This window comes from Chlorocebus sabaeus, chromosome 25 (assembly GCF_047675955.1).
Source record: "Chlorocebus sabaeus isolate Y175 chromosome 25, mChlSab1.0.hap1, whole genome shotgun sequence".
In the NCBI taxonomy this organism is placed as follows: domain Eukaryota; kingdom Metazoa; phylum Chordata; class Mammalia; order Primates; family Cercopithecidae; genus Chlorocebus; species Chlorocebus sabaeus.
Genome location: NC_132928.1, coordinates 61,768,965 through 61,790,633, shown reverse-complemented (window position 1 = coordinate 61,790,633; position 21,669 = coordinate 61,768,965). Strand labels below are relative to the sequence as shown.

At 40.6% G+C, this 21,669-nt stretch overlaps 1 protein-coding gene across 1 annotated transcript in view; it reads right to left on the bottom strand.

Moving 5' to 3' along the window:
• The window catches only part of ADCY10 (adenylate cyclase 10), an 88,378-nt gene that overhangs the window by 53,297 nt on the left and 13,412 nt on the right, over positions 1-21,669 (bottom strand). The window contains exons 8-14 of the mRNA XM_007989636.3: positions 14,386-14,577; positions 11,485-11,603; positions 11,109-11,185; positions 9,443-9,632; positions 8,270-8,325; positions 3,087-3,240; positions 546-738 (exon numbers count right to left, since the gene is read on the bottom strand). Of these exons, the coding sequence (XP_007987827.2) occupies positions 546-738; positions 3,087-3,240; positions 8,270-8,325; positions 9,443-9,632; positions 11,109-11,185; positions 11,485-11,603; positions 14,386-14,577 (981 nt within the window). The remainder of the gene's footprint in view (positions 1-545; positions 739-3,086; positions 3,241-8,269; positions 8,326-9,442; positions 9,633-11,108; positions 11,186-11,484; positions 11,604-14,385; positions 14,578-21,669) is intronic.

The window sequence follows — 21,669 nt, the reverse complement described above, 5'->3', positions numbered from 1 at the left end:
TTCACAATAGGGTTCATGCTCCTATGGGAATCTAATGCTGCTGCTGATCTGACAAGAGGAGGAACTTAGGTGGTAATGTGAGCAATGGGGAGTGGCTATAAATACAGATGAAGCTTCACTTGCTCACCCACTGGTTACCTCCTGCTGTGTGGTCTGGTTTCTAACAGGCCATGGACTAGTACCAGGGGTTGGGGACCCCTGTGTTAGATAATTCAGGAAAAGACAGGGCACAGTCTCTGCACTGGCATCACTTGTAGGAACAGAGAGACTTTGTGTCCCAGAGTAGCTAGCATAGCTATGATAGAAAGGTAAGAAAAAATGAGTCAGCAGGTGGTCGTTTGGATTTTTTTGAGTATGGTATTTCAAGATACCTCTAATATGTGAAGAATGTGGATGCACATCCAAAGAGGATTGGGAGCCATTTACTCACCATCTGGATACTCCAGAAATACAGACCAAAGAGATGCTGAGTCACAATGCACCAGAGAGGAGTCGCTGTGCCTGCCCATGGTTATTCGTGCAGAAGTATAATACTAGCTAGTTACCTGAACATGGAAAATGTCATTAAGAAGACAGTAGAACTTTTCATCCAACAGTGTCATGACTTTATTTTGAAGGTTGGTCTGTCGTTCTTTATAATGTTTACAAGTGTCCAGGCCTAGGACATTGACCATGAGCATCTGGATGGTATAGAAAGTTTGATGGAAGCTGATCTTAGTCAATGAAATGGCAATGACCCTGTTTGTGAGAAAATCAAGAATCACAAGAGTTTTTAAATATACATTTTTGAAAATAATAAAGGTTAAAGGAAAGTTCTGTCTTCTCATATTCAGCTATAATGATGGAGATTTTCCAACCTATCTGGCAATTGTTCTTTATTGCTGCTTCAGATATATATACTCCCTCATTCTCCTGTTCCTAAGCCCTGATTAATTTAACCTAGCTAATTCTCTCCTTTCTAGTCCTACTGCCACCCTATACTACCACAATAGCAAGCCACTCTGACTGGGAGCTTCCATGGCCTAACAGCATGAACCGAGGCCTCCTTTATGTGACACACAAGACTTTCCAGAGCCTCATTCTATCCTTTCTTGCCACTCTCTGCCGAGCAATCTACCCTTCACAACAGCAAGCAGGTGAGAGTTCCCTGCACACCCAGAGCTGTTTCTCCTCTCCATGCTTTTGCTTATGCTGTCTCCTCAGCCCAGAGTGCTATCACTTCTCATTGCCCCTCATTTGATGTTCATCTTAAGTCTCAGCTCAGGTGTAGCCTCCTGGAAACTGTCATTAGTGTCCCAAGGTTGGCTACATATCCTTTCTTCTCTGAACTTCCACAATTCTCTATTGCATGTCTCTATCATTGCCCTCACTACATTCAACTTTTAATGTTATCTGATATGGTTTGGCTCTGTGTCCTCACCCAAATCTCATCCCGAATTGTAATCCCCGAGTGTCAGGAGACAGACCTGTTGGGAAGGGATTGGATCATGAGGGTGGTTCCCCCCATGCTGTTCTCGTGATAGTGAGGGAGTTCTCATGAGATTTGATGGTTTAAAAGTTTGGCACTTCCTCCTTTGCTCGCTCTCTCATGCCGCCATGTAAGACACGCTTTGCTTCCCCTTTGCCTTCTGTCATGATTCTAATTTTCCTGAGGCCTCCCCAGCCATGCGGAACTGTGAGTCAATTAAACCTCTTTTCTTTATAAATTGCCCAGTCTCAGGTAGTTCTTTGTAGCAGCATGAAAACGAACTAACACATTATCTCTCTCCTCCTCTTCTGTGAGAGCTCCTTGAGGGCAGAGAGCAGACTTTATTGATATTCAGGGCTTTGGCATTTGTTGACACATGTCCCCACAAAATTCGTATGTTAAATTCTTAGCCTCTAGGACCTCAAAGTGTGACCTTATTTGAAAAGAGAGTCGTTGCAGATACAATTAGTTAAGATGAGATCATGCTGGAGTAGGGTGGGCCTCTAATCCAATATGACTGATGCCCTTATAAAAAGGTGAAATTTGGACGCAAACAACACACAGGGAGAATGCCATGTGAAATGAAGGCAGAGATTAGGGTGATGCTTCTACAAGCCATCTTTGAAACACCAAAGATTGCCAGCAACCACCAGAAGCTAGCAGGTGAGCACGAAACAGATTCTTCCTCATGGTCCAGAGAAGAAAAGATGCCTTGATCTCAAACTCCTACCCCTGAGAACTATGAGACAAATTTCTGTTGTAAGCCACCCATTTGTAGCACTTTTTTTACAGAGGCCCTGGCTAATGAATACAGCACTTAGTAGTTCCTGAACATAGTAGGAATTCAATAAATGATTGAATACGTGAATAAACAAATGTCTTCTGACTGTTGTGAATTATCCCTTCAGCAATGGTAAAGATATTTTAAAACTGGCCTTTCTCAGGCCTAACTTTAATGTGGGATAGAGATATAGTTAAGAATATTATAAGATTAACAAGCATTTTCCCCTCATACTGTTTAGGTTAGCTGGGGAAAGGATATGAGACACCGTAATTATTGTCCTGGCCATCGCTACTGTTACTGAATATCATACTATCTACTTCCATGAGGAAGTAGAATGGATTGTCCCAGAGATAGCCCTCATGATATTCCTTATATGAAAATAAATAAACAACATGAGATAAGTATATTAGATCTGTCTTCCAGGGAAAAATCCAAAGACCTCTCATTCTCTATCCCCAGTGTCAGGACTAAACGGTTTGAACTAGTGATTCCCTGTCAGCTAGCTGGATAAACTTACGTGTTTGTTCTGCAGACCAAATCTAGCCTTGATCTCAACATATATGCCAATTGTCTGAATGTTGGGATTACTTAGGAAACTTTAAATAACCAAGCCCTACATGGCATTAAATCAGGATATCCATGGGTCAGCCCAGTTTCTCTTTTTCTTAGCTCTGTATGTTTATTGTTAGTTATCTATTTAGCACGAGGGTCATGGCATCCAATCATTGTAGGTTATGGATAATTTACATAAGGCAAGTTATAGGAAGGAGAGGAGCATCAAAATAAATCAGGATTCTATGGGTTCACACAGAACAATCATTCCAAGACACTCACCTGTGGTTCTCACCTTGGGCCAGGTACTCAATTTTCGTAAGTATCTGGCTTTTTCCATAGCCCGGTAATCCCTCATACATTAAGACTTGGCTGCTGTTAGACTTCAAAAATTTCTTCATGGTACACATGAAGTAGTTGATCTCTCTATTACGTCCTGTTATTTTTAGTTTTAAAAAAGAGCAAACTCAATCAGCATAAAATAGTCTAGAGATATAAAAAGGCACATATAAACATTCCTTCTAAAAATATCCTTGGGTCAGGCGCAGTGGCTCACTCCTGTAATCCCAGCACTTTGGGAGGCCAAGGCAGGCGGATCATCTGAGGTCAGGAGTTCGTGACCAGCCTGGCCAACATTATGAAACCCTGTCTCTACTTAAAAGAAAAAAAAAAATTAGCCAGATGTCGTGGCAGGTGCGTGTAGTCCCAGCTACTTAGGAGACTGAGGCAGGAGAATCGCTTGAACCCAGGAGGCGGAGGTTGCAGTGAGCTGGGATGGTGCCATTGCATTCCAGTCTGGGCGACAAGCAAACTCCATCTCAAAAAAAAAAACCAACTTGGAATTTCTCCATGGCATTGTTCACAGACTTTCTTCAAGCCTTATGCACTTTCAAAATTTTTTAAGCTAACCATGTGGTTTTGCAGTTTTATTTGATTAGAAGCTGTGAAGCAAAGTATTCTTATAACGCTCATTATAATGTTTAATTATAGTGTAGAAAACTGAGATTTGCTTAGATTACACAACCAGGAATTAAGCCAAGGCTGTCTAACCCTAAAGCTTGTTTTTGTTGTTGTTGTTGATGTTGTTTTTTGAGACAGAGTCTCACTCTGTTGCCCAGGCTGGAGTGCAGTGGCCGGATCTCAGCTCACTGCAAGCTCTGCCTCCTGGGTTTACGCCATTCTCCTGCCTCAGCCTCCCGAGTAGCTGGGACTACAGGCGCCCGCCACCAAGCCCAGCTAGTTTTTTGTTGTTTTTTTTTTTAGTAGAGACGGGGTTTCACCATGTTAGCCACGATGGTCTCGATCTCCTGATCTCGTGATCCACCTGTCTTGGCCTCCCAAAGTGCTGGGATTACAGGCTTGAGCCACCGCGCCCGGCCGTTGTTGTTTTTTTGTTTGTTTGTTTTTAACACACTAGAAGTAATCTGTAGACTATTGCATTAGGAAATAAATTTATCAAAGTTAGTTTTCCTACATTAAACAATTATGGATAAAATATTTTTATTTCTGATTCTGTGATAAAGGAAACTTGCCCTCTGTAAATGAAAATTATACTTAATTCAGGGCTACAAAAAGCATTACCAGGGATAAAATTCAATTTGCCTTCAGAAATCATGTACAGATTATTTCCATCACAAGAACAACTTAAATTCTTAGTGAAAATAAATTGTAGGTTTTTTCTGATTATAAAACTAACATATGCTTACTGTAGAAAATATGGAAAACTTGGAAAAGGAAAAGAAAAAAATAAAAATCTCCTTGGGTTACAACCCTTATTTTTCTTGTGTGTTTTTAAATACTGTAACAACCCTGGCTGAAATCTGAAACTCTGCTCACAGTCTTTGAAATCTGGGTGTACAGGAAGGAGTTGGAAGAATTGTAATTTCTAAGCAGTGAGCAATTTCTGTCAAAAAAGGTGGCGACTCCTTGAGAGCTAACTATTCCTTCTTTGCTGGGCAGATGAATGTGGAGGCCCATTTTGTTATTCATTGATAGAACAAATAACTATCCAGGTATTATCTAATGTCTTTGTTGAAGGACCATTAATCCAAGTGTAGATATTTAATAAAAAGAAGCTAAGTGCTTTGCTTGGTAATATAAATTTCTGAGTATGGCTTAGTGAGAACTACTCAGCAGACCATATTGCTTCTTTGGGGTGAAATATTCCCTTTCTGAAAATGCATTTGAACCTCAATTTTGTGAGATGTTTTGTGTTTTTCTTTGGCCTGAATGAAGCTCACATAGGAACTCAGAAGATGAGGCTTAAAAGGCTGCATAGCTGCACACCATCATGGCACATGTATACATAAGTAACAAACCTGCACGTTGTGCACATGTACCCTAGAACTTAAACTATAATAATAAAAATAAATAAAAATAAAAAATAAAGTTTCCTAAGGAAGCTTAAAAAAAAAAAAAAAAAAAAAAAGGCTGCCTAGCTGACTCTTCCAGCTCCCTGTGTTCTATTGATACAGAACACCTACAGGTAGAACCTTATGGATTATCTTTAGCTGGTTTCTCAAATGAGGTGGTCTCCTTAACTTGAAATGCCTGCACCTTGTTTCTGTCTAAGCAAAGCCTCAATATCGGGGACTGTTGTCTGCAGTTTTTACCATAAAAAGCCACTATTTATTTATTATAGTTTTGTTGTCAACCATGTTGTTGCAATTGCATTTATAGCAGCTCTTGTAAAAGAAGGGCATTTCCCATGCTACTAGCCTCTGACAATCTGTGTTTAGTTATAGCTTGAAGGAAAGATATGTGGGCCTGATCTTTCTGTCATACTGGTGGAATCAGGGCAAAAAGGCAACTAGATCAGACTGAGAAATATACACATAGGCTGCACACAGTGGCTCACGCCTGTAATCCCAGCACTTTGGGAGGCCAAGGCGGGCAGATCACGAGATCAGGAGTTCAAGACCAGCCTGGCCAATATGGTGAAACCCCGTCTCTACTAAAAATACAAAAATTAGCTGGGTGCGTTGGTGTGCACCTGTAATCCCAGCTACTTGGGAGGCTGAGGCAGAAGAATCGCTTGAACTCGGGAGGCAGAGGTTGCAGTGAGCTGAGATCACACCACTGTCTCCAACCTGGGCAAGAGAGTGAGACTCTGTCTCAAAAAAAAAAAAGAAATATACACATAATGTGTTCTAATGTGACTGTCATGTTGGGTCTGCAGTCTTATAAAAAGAAGGTTAGGATTCTGTTGCTGTCAGTTATTAAAATAAGTATATCCTAGGATGACAAGCAAGGCCTCAGAGGAGGGTGAGAGTGGGTATTCCTTCTCTCTAGCTTCCAGAGTTTTGGAATCTGGACTTAAATGAAGTGATTGGCTTGAAGACCCTGAAAACTACCTGAAAGCAGTGAAAGTGAGGCATTTCTCCTGGCCCAAGTGTTTTTTGCAGTTCTGGAACTGTTGCCCTCCTTCAGGCTCTGCTGACACCAAGATTGTGGCCTGATATTTCTCCAAAGTGTGAGACAGAGCCTCCTCTTAATTGCCTTAACACAGTTAAGACCAAGATTTAACTTATGATAAGACTTTCGGGGATGTTTGTGTCTGACAGAAGGAAATTACAAGTGCTACTCGAAGTGGCTGACTTCAGAATCCACAGGCCAATCTTCACTGGGTCTCTTCTCTCATAGGTATATCCCTGCCTCATTTTAGGTCTACTCCTGTCTAATCTCGAGTTATCTTTCATACAACAAGGGCCCTGTCACCAGGAATCACAAAAATATCACTTCCAAATGGATTGTAGACTGAAATATAAAAGGTAAAAACAAAATTTCTGAAAAAAATGCTAGAAAAATATCTCTGTGATTTTTGGGTAACGAAAGGTATCTCATATAGTATACAGAAGCACTAACTATAAAAGACAGGTACATTTGATTACATTAAAATTAAGAATTCTGCGTATGAAACGCATAACTGAGAGTAAAAAGGCAAGTACAGAGTGAGAAAAGTGATACACAGTACAAAGAAATGACAAAGGACCCATTTCTAGAATGTGTAAATAATTCCAAAAGATAATCAAAATACAACCCCGTTGAAAAGTAGGTGAAAAATTGTACAAGTACTTTAAAAAAATGTCTGGGCTGGGCACAGTGGCTCACGCCTGTAATCCCAGCACTTTGGGAGGCTGGGGTGGGCGGATCACTTGAAGCCAGGAGTTCAAGACCAGTCTGGCCAATATGGTGAAACCCTATCTCCACTAAAATACAAAAGTTAACTGGGCATGGTCGTGGGCACCTGTAATCCCAGCTACTCAGGAGGCTGAGACATGAGAATCACTTGAACCCAAGAGGTAGAGGCTGTAGTGAGCCAAGATTGTTCCATTGTACTCTAGCCTGGGCAACAGAGTGAGACTCTGTCTCAAAATAAATAAATAAATCAGTCCAAGTGGTCAAAAAACTTATGAAAAAGGAGCTCAACCACATCAGGGAAATACAAATGGAAACCGTAATAAGATACCACTATATACCCAACAGAATTATTGAAAGGATAAAGATTAATTAAACTAAATTGTTGCCAAAGATGAAGAACAACTGGAACTCTCTTAACATGCTCGATCAGAATAGAAATAAATACAACCATTTTGGAAAACTACTTGGCATCATCTACCAAAATTGCACCCTTTGTCCCAACAATTTCAGTCCTACATTTTACTCCTACATTGTACTCAACAGAAATGCATACATGCGTTCACCAAAAGACTGTGTAAGAATGTTTATGGCAATATTATTAATAAGAACCAAAAACTGGAAATAACCCAAATGTTGTACAGCAACAGAATGGGTAAATTGTTGTATATTTATAAAAATGGAATACTACATAGTAATGACAGAGAATGAATTACAGCTACACCCAACAATATGGATGAATTATATAACACACCATTGAGTAAGAGAAAGTATATATAAGGCATATATAATTATACAATGTATGATTCCATCTGTATCAATTTTTTAAACAGGAGAAAGGAAGTAGGAAAGAGCAATCCTGGTGTATTGCTATTTTTCTATTTCTTTTTTTTTTTTATGAGACAGAGTCTCACTCTATCGCCCAGGCTGGAGTGCAGTGGCCGGATCTCAGTTCACTGCAAGCTCCGTCTCCCGGATTTACACCATTCTCCTGCCTCAGCCTCCGGAGTAGCTGGGACTACAGGCGCCTGCCACCGCGCCTGGCTAGTTTTTTTGTAATTTTTTTAGTAGAGACGGGGTTTCACCATGTTAGCCAGAATGGTCTCGATCTCCTGACATCGTGATCCGCCCGTCTCGGCCTCCCAAAGTGCTGGGATCACAGGCTTGAGCCACCGCACCCGGCCTATTTTTCTATTTCTTAACTTGGACGATGATTATATTTTCACTTTGTGATAATTCATTAAGTTGCACACTTATCATTGATGTATTTTCCTGCATGTTTTGTTATAGTTCAATAAAGAAGTTTAAAATCAAGGCCTACTACCTACCCAGCAAAGGGTAATCCTCCTTTCTGTTGCAGATGAGGCACGCCATACCAAACATGCTGAAGAGAAGAAGAAAAAAAAAACAACAGATGTTAGATTCAAAACAGGGAAATATTGAGAGCAAGAGTGACTAGTTCTTAGTCCCCAGAAAGTTTCCTTCTCAATTGCTAACATGAGTCTATCCCCTGACTCAAGGGTTGCAAATGCCAAGAGAAGGAGAAAGGAGAAGGTCTTACTTGATAGTTTCTATCTCATATGGTCAATATTAAGACTAAGTTATATATTTTGAGGTAAAGTACCTGATGCTTAATAAGTACTCACTAAAAATTATTATTCATTCATGTATTCACAGTGTAACAAGTGAAAAGTATAGCAAGTGAATAATTGTGATATAAGGTGAGGAGTGTTCTAATGGAGTCATATGGTATAGGAGGAGAAAAGGAAGAGGAAGGAGGAAGACAAAGGAGGAAAGAGCTTAACTGTCTAGCTGGGATGGGGAATTCATAGAGGAATGTCTATGAATCCCTCGAGCTGGGTTTCAAAAATTGACTGTGGTTTTCCCAATAAACCAGGAGTGGGTGGGTGCTGATGAGGACAATCTACTTAAACAACCCAGAGAAGGGGGCACAGGAGGAGATGAGTTTGGAAAGGCAGGTGGTACCTTGTATGTCATTGCAAAGATTTTGAACATCACCATGAAAATGACTAAAAGCCATCGAAGGATTTTAAGCTTCAAAGTGACACACATAAATCAATGCTGAGCTTTTGGGGAATGTATGTCACTAAAGACTTAGAGGAGGAATAATATCTTACACTCTTCTAACCCTATTCAGCATATGGTTGACATAATTAGTAAATATTTAATGGTTGGTGATTGGGCCCATTTGGGTGCAAATAGATACTCAAATGAGAGGATTTTTTCTTTGGTTTTTACAACTTCGAAGAATCACCCTCATATTCTCAGATCTGAGGAGAGAATGGGTTCTTCCACCATGTCATAGTGTCAGTCGGATGGAGGAAAGATTAAGGATTTTGAAGTCTGGGACTTGGTCTGGGGAAAGCATAGATTTCAACTTCTTGAATTGGCTCCAAATCTTAAACAGGTGATTGCTTTGCTATCATAATTCTCCCACTTCTTTACTAAAATATACTTCAAAATTAATGCTCCACACTCACACTTTCTCAGTACGGCCCAAATACTGATACAATGGTCCAGAATCTCCAACACCTTTCATAACTTTCTTTGGAAGCTCTTTAAAAAAGTAGGTTGGTAGGTTGCTGCCATTGTAGGTGACAGAGTCACAGGTCACAATTCCTGGGTAGTACATCATCATCCTGGCAGCTATGTTGACTTTTTGACCAATGACTATAACAAGAAAGATAAAGTCAAAGATCAGGGAAATAACAGCCATTGAACTGAATGTAATCTGAAACATACTGTCCCCAAATAGCATGTTTACCCTTTACTCCCTTTGTCGCCCATGAATGACACACAAGTCTAGCCTCAAGACCCATATTCAGCCAATGGCTGTTAACAAAATATGCAGGGAGTTCATTAGCCATTAGCAAAGTTTCTGCCTCACCTGGGAGGCCAAGAGAATCATCTGCTCAGGGATGGAAGGGCCTTGAGTATGGAGCAGGCTCTGTAAGTGGGATGGCCACAGCACTGAAGGCTCTCACAGAAGGTGTAAACTGGTCTTCTAATACAAGGTGGACAAACACAAGCTCGGGCCTGGGGTACTGATCCCCATATGAGACACAAAATTGTGTCTGTATGCTCCTATGAATAAACCTTCATTTGGCAATTTCTTGATTTAGTAAATGGGCTAGAAGAGGCGTGCATGGAGAATTGAAGCACAGGCTCTGAAGGCAGACTGTGCAGGGTTGAACACCAGCTCTACCTCTAACTATGTGCAAATTACTTGGGGCAATTACTTTAAATAACTCCTCATGCCTCCATTCTCTAACCTATAAAATAGGGATGATAATAGTATCTATCTCAGAGGGTAGTTTATGAAGATTAAGGAGTTAATACACGCTTATCACTTTGAACAGCGGCTGGCTGCTTGTAAGCCCTCAATTAATATTACTACAAGTGAGGTAGCAAATGTGTCACTTTAACATAAACTTGAATACTTCTGAACAAGATACTCTTTTTAAAAACTATTTATTGTGGAGAAATTTGACCATAAAATAAAATATAATTTAATGAATTTCCGTATACCCATCACCCCATCCCAATAAGCCATTAGCCCATCTCCAATCCTGCCCCATCCTCACCCCCATACACTCCCCACCCTGTGTACTTTTGAAGAAAATCTCAGGCATTGTATCATTTCAGACATAACTATCTTGATATTTTACATATATTCAGTATTTTAGACACATTATTGCTGAAAATCTTAAACCCTGATAGGATGGAAGAGGGAAGTAATAGAGTCGTGAAATCTGGAGATAACATTTACTTATTACTACTCTCTTTTGAGAGTATCACTATTTTTCAGTAATATCAACATTCATAATTTTTAAGGAGTTCTAGACTATTCCAGGAATTAAGAGAAGTACTTATTGTTAACAGGAAATTATTACAGGAGTCCCTCATTCCATCAACATATAGCCTCCCACTGTTCCCCTCCCATGACTATGTATTTCTCATACTCGTGCGGAGCCCCAGAAATGCACACTCTGCAAGCATTGAGAGCTCCATGGCTTGGCTCCATCTGGAAGACTTTCTGAGGACAGGGCCCATGTCTCACTCATTTCTGTGCTTCCTCCCACAAAGCCCAGTGGCAAGGTGCTGTGTTTGCGGAAAGAAAAGTGGAGATGAGCTGACTCAGCACACCTGTGTACTCGTGTCTCACAGTGTGTCCAACGATCCCACAGAAGACAATCCCACTGGCAACGCCGATGGATACAGTTCTGGTGCAGGGGAGACAAGATTTGTGGGGAAAGAGATAAAGATAATGAGCATAGAGAAAGTGGGAAGGGTGGGAAATAATGCCTGGGTTGGGAAAGGGTGGGAAAGGATTTTCTCTATCCGTTGGAATTAGTTTATGGCATTTCTACATGGCCTGGAGATGCGAGGAGGAACAACAGTTTAAGACACAGGACTAAGTTCTTAATTAATTCTTCTTTCTTTCCTGTTCCCTGCATGCCCTCCCCTACGTATGCCTCAAAAGGGTCAGGGACCACTGGGTGGGACCAGGGTCAACACTCACTGGATTTTGTGGACTTGAGAGCAGAAGTCAAATATATCCATAGCACATTCCAGAGCATGAGTGAGTTCGTCAGGTACCTTTTCCCCAGGGAAGCCAAAGACACAGAGGAAAGAGCAGCCCTGTGAGGGAGAGAGACAGCAACCACAGCTGATGCACAGTGTGCTTTCAACTGAGGGCCAGAAGGCTCAACAGAGAGCCGGCGGCAATTTTTGGCTTCTGAATCAAATTTCATCATGATTTCTCTCACAGTATTTTATTTTTAGTACACTTCAGTCACTTCTACTGCATCATCAACAGGAGGACTTGAGCCCTGGAGAAGGGCTTGTTTTGCTCCAGATGTAGTGAATAGGGCTGAGCTATCTGTGTGCATGCTCCAGCTTACTCTCTCCTGGGACCAAGGTCCATGCTGCAAGGTGCTCAGTTTAAGTCTATGAAGCAGCAGCACAGAGCAGTGGAAAAGGCACCAGTTCTGGAGTCAGAAAGTCTCTGTTCTCAAGCCACTTCTCAACTGTGGAAACTTAGTAAGTCAATTACAATCTAGGAACTTCCGTTTATCTATCTGAAAATGGATATACTGTAGACCTGCTGAGATGCTTTTGCCTACTAAAAGAATTAATGTGTTATATATTCAAAAAGTCATCGTAAACTATAAAGTACTTTGCAGATACTGTTATCATTCTTAGGGATAAAGGCTTAGGCTGCGAGTAGGTTTTCTTATCATAAAGCTAACTGTTTCATGCAATGATTCAACTCTAAAACTTGGCATTTGTAGTATTAGTCACTGAAAAAATGACCTCAGTCAGGTGCTGTTGTCTGTAAGAAAAGGGCATTGTGAATAAAGGATGATGGGTTGAAATTTTGAGTTTTTGACATGTTACATCCTGATAAAATGCAAAGAACGCTAAAATACCTCAGTTTCTTCAACCCTGTCCAAAAGAATTTGATCTACTATTAGATCTTTAAAAGAACTGGGATCTGCCTTGACTTGAAGGGAGAAACCCTGCTTCTAGGTATGTGTAAAGAGGGCCACCCCTTTGGGGGAAGCAGGGAGCCCATTTTGCCTGCAAATTTATGTAGTGGCCTGGCAAGAGCTTTTGATTCCCCCAGCTCTCATTTACTGCATGCTGACTCTAAGATAGGCATTACACCAAGTGCCTCACACATATTACATTGTTTAAAACTTTCCACAATCATTTGAGGCAAATACTATCCCCATTCAAAGAGGAATAAACGAAGGCTCAGAGAAGTTCAATGACTTGCTAAGTCTCACAGCTGGGAATCTTTGGAGCCATGTCTGCAAGACACGAAAGACTGTTCTCTTAGATTCTATACTCTTTTCTTATGATACCCATGAGTCAATATTGAAGAAGATACTGGAGGCACCAGGCTGGAAGTAATCCCTTTCCCAGAACTCCCATAGCACAGAGTTAGTTCGTCTTATATGGAATGCATGCTTCCTGCCTAGTTGTGTCAATGTGTGTGTTACTCATCTCTGCTGTCCAGCCCTAGTTTTTCATCTTCTATGAAATGCTCAGTAAATGCTTGTTGTATTAGTGAGTGAGTGGATGCAGGGCAGTAATTAAGTGCTCTGCTTTTAATACACAAAAGGAATTGAGATGGGAAATCAATTCTCATATATGCATCTGTGGTCCTTTGTTCATCACATCACTTTTCTCTGAATTGATTAAGAACAGAGTGAAGACCAGGCGCAGTGGCTCACGCCTGTAATCCCAGCACTTTGGGAGGCCGAGGCAGGTGGATCACTTGAGGTCAGGAATTCGAGACCCACTTGGCCAACATGGCGAAACCCCATCTCTACTAAAAATACAAAACTTAGCTGGGTGTGGTGGTGCATGCCTGTAATCCCAGCTACTCAGGAGACTGAGTCAAGAGAATCGCTTGAACCCAGGAGGCGGAGGTTGCAGTGAGCCGAGATTGCACCACCGCATTCCAGCCTGGGCAACAGAGCAAGACTCCATCTCAAAAAAAAAACAGAGTGAAAACACCTGGGAGCAGAGGCAGTGCCCTCCCTACCATGGATGAAAATAAAGGGGGAACTGGAGGTGTTGACATGGCAAGTGGGCATTCTTGGAAACAAGCTCCGGGGTGTGAAGATTGCTAGACTCCTGACCCGAAACCCCCGGATAATACATCATGCGCCGGGCTGGAGACTTATGTGTAGTGAGAGGTAGCCCAGCGTAGTGAGCTCAGACAGGGATGGCAGACTGCCTGGGTTTGAATCCCAGCCTCCCCCTTTACTAGCTTGATGATCATGAGAAAAACGTCATCTCACCTTGTCCTGGCATCCTAATCTCTGTTTCAGCATCCTCATCTATATAATGAGGATAATGACAAGAGCACTTACCACTCAGAGTGGTCATGAGGATGAAATGAGTCAATACAGATCAGGTCCTGAGAACAGTGCCTGGCACAGAGTAAGTGCCATATCCACCATAGAAGTTGTAATTATAAAGACTGGCCTTCTAGGTTAAATTTCTTTTTTTGTTTGGTTGAGACGGAATCTTACTATATAGCCCAGGCTGGAATGCAGTGGCGTGATCTCGGCTCACCACAACCTCCGCCTCTCAGGTTCAAGCCATTGTCCTGCCTCAGCCTCCTGAGTAGCTGAGATTATAGGCACTTGCCACCACACCTGGCTAATTTTTGTATTTTTAGTAGAGACAGGGTTTCACTATGTTGGCTAGGCTGATCTTGAACTCCTGATCTCAAGTGATTCGCCTGCCTCGGCCTCCCAAAGAGCTGGGATTACAGGCGTGAGCCACCACACCCAGCCTCTAGGTTAAATTTCCCATGTCTGTTCTCTCCGTCTCACCAATGTGCTTGTCCATGAATGCTAATCTCAAACTATTAGTAGGTTCCCATCCCATAGTTCACACTTACCTTGTCAAACATGAAGACTTTATTGATTTGGCCTTGGAAGATCTTCAGGACAGAAGTGATGTGTATATAGGCATCCTGGATGGCTGGGCCTATCTCTTCTGCTTTGTCTTGGTCTTCAAACATCAGGTTCACAAACACAATCGTCACTGGGCGAAGCTCAGACAAATAGCCCTGAAGCTGTTTGTCATCAATCTGCAAAGTAGACAGCAGCTTTCTGTAGGTGTCCTTGGCAGTGGATCCCTCCCCCAACACTGCCCCCACCTCATACCTGAGATCATATAGGGAATGTCTACCTCAGAATGTGTGAGGTAAAACATGACAGAGCTAGCATGCCTGAAGTCGAGCAGATGGAAATAGAACCAAAATCCCTCTCTTCCAGTGGGGACTTACGCATGTGCTAATTTTTGGCCAGCAACCACTCCATTACCCCCACAGCTGGCTTCCTCATGCCAATATGAGCCATCGCAATAAGGGAAAGAACTACTGTTCTTTTTGACTCTCTTATTTTTTAAAAAAATTTAAAAATTTTTTAATTTTTGTAGATCTATAGTAAATGTACATATTTATGTGTTACATGAGATATTTTGATACAGGCATGCAATGTGTGATAATCACATCAGGGTAAATGGATTATTCATCCCCTCAAGCATTTATCCTTTGTGTTACAAACAATCCAATTATACTCTTTTAGTTATTTTTAAAATGTATGGTTGTGTTAGTCCGTTCTCCCACTGCTATAAAGAACTACCTGAGACTAGGTAATTTACAAAGAAATGAGATTTAATTGACTCACGGTTCCCTGGGCTGTACAGGAAGCATGGCTGGGGAGGACTCAAACTTATAATATGGGGGAAGATGAAGGAGAAGCAGGCATGTCTTATATGGCCAGAGGAGAGCAGGGGGAAGTGCTACACACTTTTAAACAACCAGATCCCATGAGAACTCATTCACTATCATGGGAACAGCAAGGGTGTAATCTACCCCTATGATCCAATCACCTTCTACCAGTCTCCTCCACCAACATTGGGGATTATAATTCAACATGAGATTTGGGAGGGGATACAAATTCAAATCATATCAATGATTAAATTATTTTTTACTATAGTTACTCTGTTGTGCTAGCAAACACTAGGTCTTTCTCATTCTTTCTCATTTTTTGTACTCATTGACCATCCCCAATTCCTCCTCATCCCCCACTACCCTTCCCAGCCTTTGATAGCCATCCTTATATTCTCTATCCCCATGAGTTCAGTGGTTTTATTTTTTATTTTTATTTTTATTTTTTTGAGACAGAGTCTCGCTCTGTTGCTCAGGCTGGAGTGCAGTGGCACGATCTCGGCTCACTGCAACCCCTGCCTCCTGGGTTCAAGTGATTCTCCTGCCTTAGCTTCCTGAGTAGCTGGGATTACAGGCACGTACCACCACACCCGGCTAATTTTTGTATTTTTAGTAGAGATGAGGTTTCACCATGTTGGTCAGGCTGGTCTCCAACTCCTGCCCTCATGATCTGCCTGCCTCGGCCTCCCAAAGTGCTGGGATTACAGGCATGAGCCACCGTGCCCAGCCCAACAGTTTTAATTTTTAGCTCCCACAAGTAAATGTGAACATGCGGTTTCTCTTTCTATACCTGGTTTATTTCACTTAACATATTGACCTCCAGTTCCATTCATGTTGTTGCAAATGACAGATCTCATTCTTTTTTACGACTGAATAGTACTTCCTTGCGTATATGTACCACATTTTCTTTATCCATTTCTCTGTTGATGGACACTTAAGTTGCTTCCAAGTCTTGACTATTGTGAATAGCACCATGGTAAACATGGGAGTGCAGATATCTCTTTAATATATTGATTTCTTTTGAGTATGTATCTAGGAGTAGAATTTCTAGATTGTATGATAGCTCTATTTTTTAGCTTTTTGAGGAACTTTCAAACTGTTCTCCATAGTGGTTGTGCTAATTTACATTCTTATTAACAGCGTAAAAGGATTCCCTTTTTTTCACATCCTGTCCAGCATTTGTTATTGCCTGTCTTTTGGATAAAAGTCATTTTAACTGGGATGAGATGATAATCTTATTGTAGTTTTGATTTTCATTTATCTGATGATCAATGATGTTGAGCACCTTTTCACATACTTGTTTGCCATTTGTATGTCTTCCTTTGAGAAATGTCTATGTAGATTTTTTTTTTTTTTTTTTTTTTTTTGAGACGCAGTCTCATTCTGTTGCCCAGGCTGGAGTGCAGTGGCACATCTCAGCTCACTGCAACCTCCGCCTCCCAGGTTCAAGCGATACTCTTGCCTCAGCCTCCTGAGCAGCTGGGATTACAGGCACCCGCCACCACACCCAACTAATTTTTTGTATTTTTAGTAGAGATGGGCTTTCACCATGTTGGCTAGGCTGGTCTTGAACTCCTGACCTCATGATTTGCCCGCCTCGGCCTCCCAAAGTGCTGGGATTACAGGTGTGAGCCACTGTGCCTGGCTTTATTCAGATCTTTTACCCATTTTTTAAATTGGATTATTAGATTTTTTCTAAGGAGCTGCTAGAGCTCCTTATATATTCTGGAGATTAATTCCTTGTCATATGGGTAGTTTGCAAATACTTTCTTCCATTTCTTCACTTTGTTGACAGTTTCTTTTGTTGTGCAGAAACTTTTAAAGCTTGATGTTAAAATCAATGTGCAAAAACCACAAGCATTCCTGTACACCAATAACAGACAGAGAGCCAAATCATGAGCGAATTACCATTCACAATTGCTTCAAAGAGAATAAAATACCTAGGAATCCAACTTACAAGGGATATGAAGGACCTCTTCAAGGATAACTACAAACCACTGCTCAGTGAAATAAAAGAGGACACAAAGAAATGGAAGAATATTCCATGCTCATGGAGAGGAAGAATCAATATGGTGAAAATGGCCATACTGCCCAAGGTAATTTATAGATTCAATGCCGTCCCCATCAAGCACCAATGACTTTCTTTACAGAATTGGAAAAAACTACTTTAAAGTTCATATGGAACCAAAAAAGAGCCCGCATTGCCAAGACAATCCTAAGCCAAAAGAACAAAGCTGGAGGCATCACACTACCTGACTTCAAACTATACTACAAGGCTACAGTAACCAAAACAGCATGATACTGGTACCAAAACAGAGATACAGACCAATGGAACAGAACAGAGCCCTCAGAAATAATACCACACATCTACAACTATCTGATCTTTGACAAACCTGACAAAAACAAGAAATGGGGAAAAGATTCCCTATTTAATAAATGGTACTGGAAAAAGTGGCTAGCCATATGTAGAAAGCTGAAACTGGATCCCTTCCTTACACCTTATACAAAAATTAATTCAAGATGGATTAAAGACTTAAATGTTAGACCTAAAACCATAAACACCCTAGAAGAAAATCTAGGCAATACCACTTAGGACGTAGGCATGGGCAAGGACTTCTTGACTAAAACACCAAAAGCGATGGCAACAAAAGCCCAAATAGACAAATGGGATCTAATTAAACTAAAGTGCTTCTGCACATCAAAAGAAACTACCATCAGAGTGAACAGGCAACCTACAGAATGGGAGAAAATTTTTATAATCTACCCATCTGACAAAGGGCTAATATCCAGAATCTACAAAGAACTTAAACACATTTACAAGAAAAAAATTAAACAACCCCATCAAAAAGTGAGCAAAGGATATGAACAGACACTTCTCAAAACAAGACATTTATGCAGCCCACAGACACATGAAAAAATGCTCATCATCACTGGCCATCAGAGAAATGCAAATCAAAACCAAAATGAGATACCATCTCACACCAGTTAGAATGGCAGTCATTAAAAAGTCAGGAAACAACAGGTGCTGGAGAGGATGTGGAGAAATAGGAACACTTTTACACTGTTGGTGGTTCAACCATTGTGGAAGACAGTGTGGTGATTCCTCAAGGATCTAGAACTAGAAATACCATTTGACCCAGCCATCCCATTACTGGGTATATACCCAAAGGATTATAAATCATGCTGCTATAAAGACACATGCACGTGTATATTTATTGTGGCACTATTCACAATAGCAAAGACTTGGAACCAACCCAAATGTCCATTAGTGATAGACTGAATTAAGAAAATGTGACACATACACACCATAGAATACTATGCAGCCATAAAAAGGGATGAGTTCATGTCCTTTGTAGGGACATGGATGAAGCTGGAAACATCATTCTGAGCAAACTATCACAAGGACAGAAAACCAAATGCCACATGTTCTCATTCATAGGTGGGAATTGAACAGTGAGATCACTTGGATGCAGGGTCGGGGACATCACACACTGGGGTCTGTCATGGAGTGGGGGGAGGGGGAGGGATAGCATTAGGAGATATACCTAATGTAAATGATGAGTTAATGAGTGCAGGACACCAATGTGGCACATGTATACATATGTAACAAATCTGCACGTTGTGCACATGTACCCTAGAACTTAAAGTATAATTTAAAAAAATACAAAAATAAAAGATTAAGAAAACTCATAAATGAAACTGTCTAAGTTTTTATCTGATAAAATAATTCTAAAAAAAAAAAACTTGATGTTATCCCATCTGTCCATTTTTGCTTTGGTTGCCTGTGTTTGTGGGGTATTACTCAAGAAATCTTTGCCCACTCCAATGTCCTTGAGAGTTTCCCCAATATTTTCTTGTAGTAGTTTCATAGTTGGAGGTCTCAAAGTCTTTAATCCATTTTGACTTGATTTTTGTATACAGTGAGAGATAGGAGTCTAGTTTCATTCATCTGCATATGGATATTCAGTTTTTCCCAGCACAATTTATTGAAGGGATTGTCTTTTCCTTAATGTATATTCTTGGCTCTTTTGTCAAAAATTAGTTCACTGTAGATGTATGAATTTATTTCTGGGTTCGCTGTTCTGTTCCACTCCTCTACGTGTCTGTTTTTATGCCAGTACTATGCTATTTGGGTTGCTATAGCTCTGTGGTATAGTTTGAAGTCAGGTAATATGATTCCTCCTGATTTATTCTTTTTGCTTAGGATAGCTTTAGCTACTCTGGGTCTTTTGTGGCTCCATGTAAATTTGAGAATTTTTTTCTATTTCTGTGAAGAATGTCATTGGTATTTTTGATAGGTATTGCATTGAATCTGTAGATTGCTTTGGTTAGTACGAATATTCTTCCAATCTATGAACATGGAATATCTTTCATTTTTTTTTGTGGACTCTTCAATTTCTTGCGTCAACATTTTATAGTTTTCGTGGTAGAGCTCTTTCACTTCTTTGGTTAATTACTAGGTACTTTATTTTATTTTAAGCTATTGTTAACAGGATTACTTTCTTGATTTCTTTTTCAGATTGTTCACTGTTAGCATATAGAAATGCTGATTTTTGTATGATGATTTTGTATACTGTGACTTTGTTGAATTTGTTTATCAGTTCTAATGGTTTTTTGGTGGAGTCTTTATGTTTTTCCAAATATAATAAGATAATCTGAAAACAAGGATAATTTGACTTTTTCCTTTCCTATTTGTATGCCATTTCTTTCTTTCTCTTGTCTGATTACATAGGACTTCCAGTATTATGTTGAAAAACAGTGGTAAAGTGGGCATCCTTGTGTTCCAGATCTTAGAGGAAAGGCTTTCAGTTTCTCCCTATTCAGCATGATACTAGCAGTTGGTCTATTGTATATGGCTTTTCTTATGTTGAGGTATGTTCCTTCCACACAGAGTTTTTTGGGAATTTTTATCATGAAGGGATGTTGAATTTTATCAACTGCTTTTTCAGCATCAACTGAAATGATAATATGGTTTTTGTCCTTCATTCTGTAGATAAGACATATCACAGTGTTTGATTTGCATATATATTCAACCACCCTTGCATCCCTGGGATAAATCCCACTTGATCATGATGGATGGTCTTTTTAATCCGGTTTGCTAATATTTTGTTGAGGATTTTTACATTAACATTCATCAGAGATACTGGACTGTAGCTTTCTTTTTTTGATGTACTTTTGTCTGGTTTTGGTATCAGGGTAATAGTGGCCTCGTATAATGAGTTTGGAAGTATTCCCTCCTCTTCTATTTTTCAGAGTAGTTTGAGTACGGTTGGTATTAGTTAAGTGTTTCGTAGAATTCAGCAGTGAAGACTTCGAGTCCCAGGCTTTTCTTTGCTGGGAGACTTTTTATTATGGCTTTGATCTTATTACTTGTTGTTCATCTGTTCAGGTTTTAGATTTCTTCAGGGTCCAATCTTGGCAGGATACATGTGTATAGGAGTTTATCAATTTCTTCCAGATTTTCCAATTTATTGGCATATAGTTGCTCATAGTAGCCATGAATGATCCTTTGAATTTCTGTGGTATCAGTTATAATGTCTCCTCTTTCATTTCTGATTTTATTTATTTGGGTCTTTTCTCTTGTTTTCTTAGTTAGCATGGCTGAAAGTTTCTAAATTCCTTCTCTGTGTTATCTCGAATTTCTTTGAGTTCCTCAAACAGCTTTTTTGAATTACCTGTCTGAAAGGTCACATGTCTCTGTTTCTCCATCCTGGTGCCTTATTTAGTTCCTTTGTGAGGTCATGTTTTCCTGGATGGTTTTGATACTTGTGGAAGATCGTCAGTGTCTGGACATTGAAGAGTTAGGTATTTATTGTAGTCTTTGACATTTAGGCTTGTTTGTACCTGTCCTCCTTGGGAAGGCTTTCCATATATTCAAAAAAACTTGGGTGTTGTGATCTAAGCCATATCAGCATTACAGAGCACCCCAAGTGCAGTAATGCTATGGTTCTTGCAGACTCATAGAGGTACCACCTTTGTGGTCTTAAATACGATCCAGAAGGATTCTCTGGATTACCAGGCAGAGACTTTTGTTCTCTTCCCTTACTTTCTCCCAAACAAACGGAGTCTCTATTTCTCTGTGCTGAGCTGCTTGGAGCTGGGGGTGGAGTCACACAAGCACCCTTGTGGCTACCGTCACTGAGACTGCACTGGGTCAGACCTGAAGCCAGCACAGCACTGGATATTGCCCAAGGCCCACTGTGACTACTACCAGGCTACCACCTATTTTTGTTCAAGGCCCTAGTGCTCTACAATCAGCAGTTGGCAAAGGCAGCCAGGCATGTGTCTTGCCCTTCAGGGTGACGAGTTCCCTCAGGCCCCATACAGGTCCATAGATGCCATCTGCTGGTTTGGCTCTCTTATTTTTATAGTTAGGAATAAGAATAGCATGCTATGTAATTCAACCTTCTGTTTTCATTAGGTTTCTTCTGGAATGTTTTCACATTC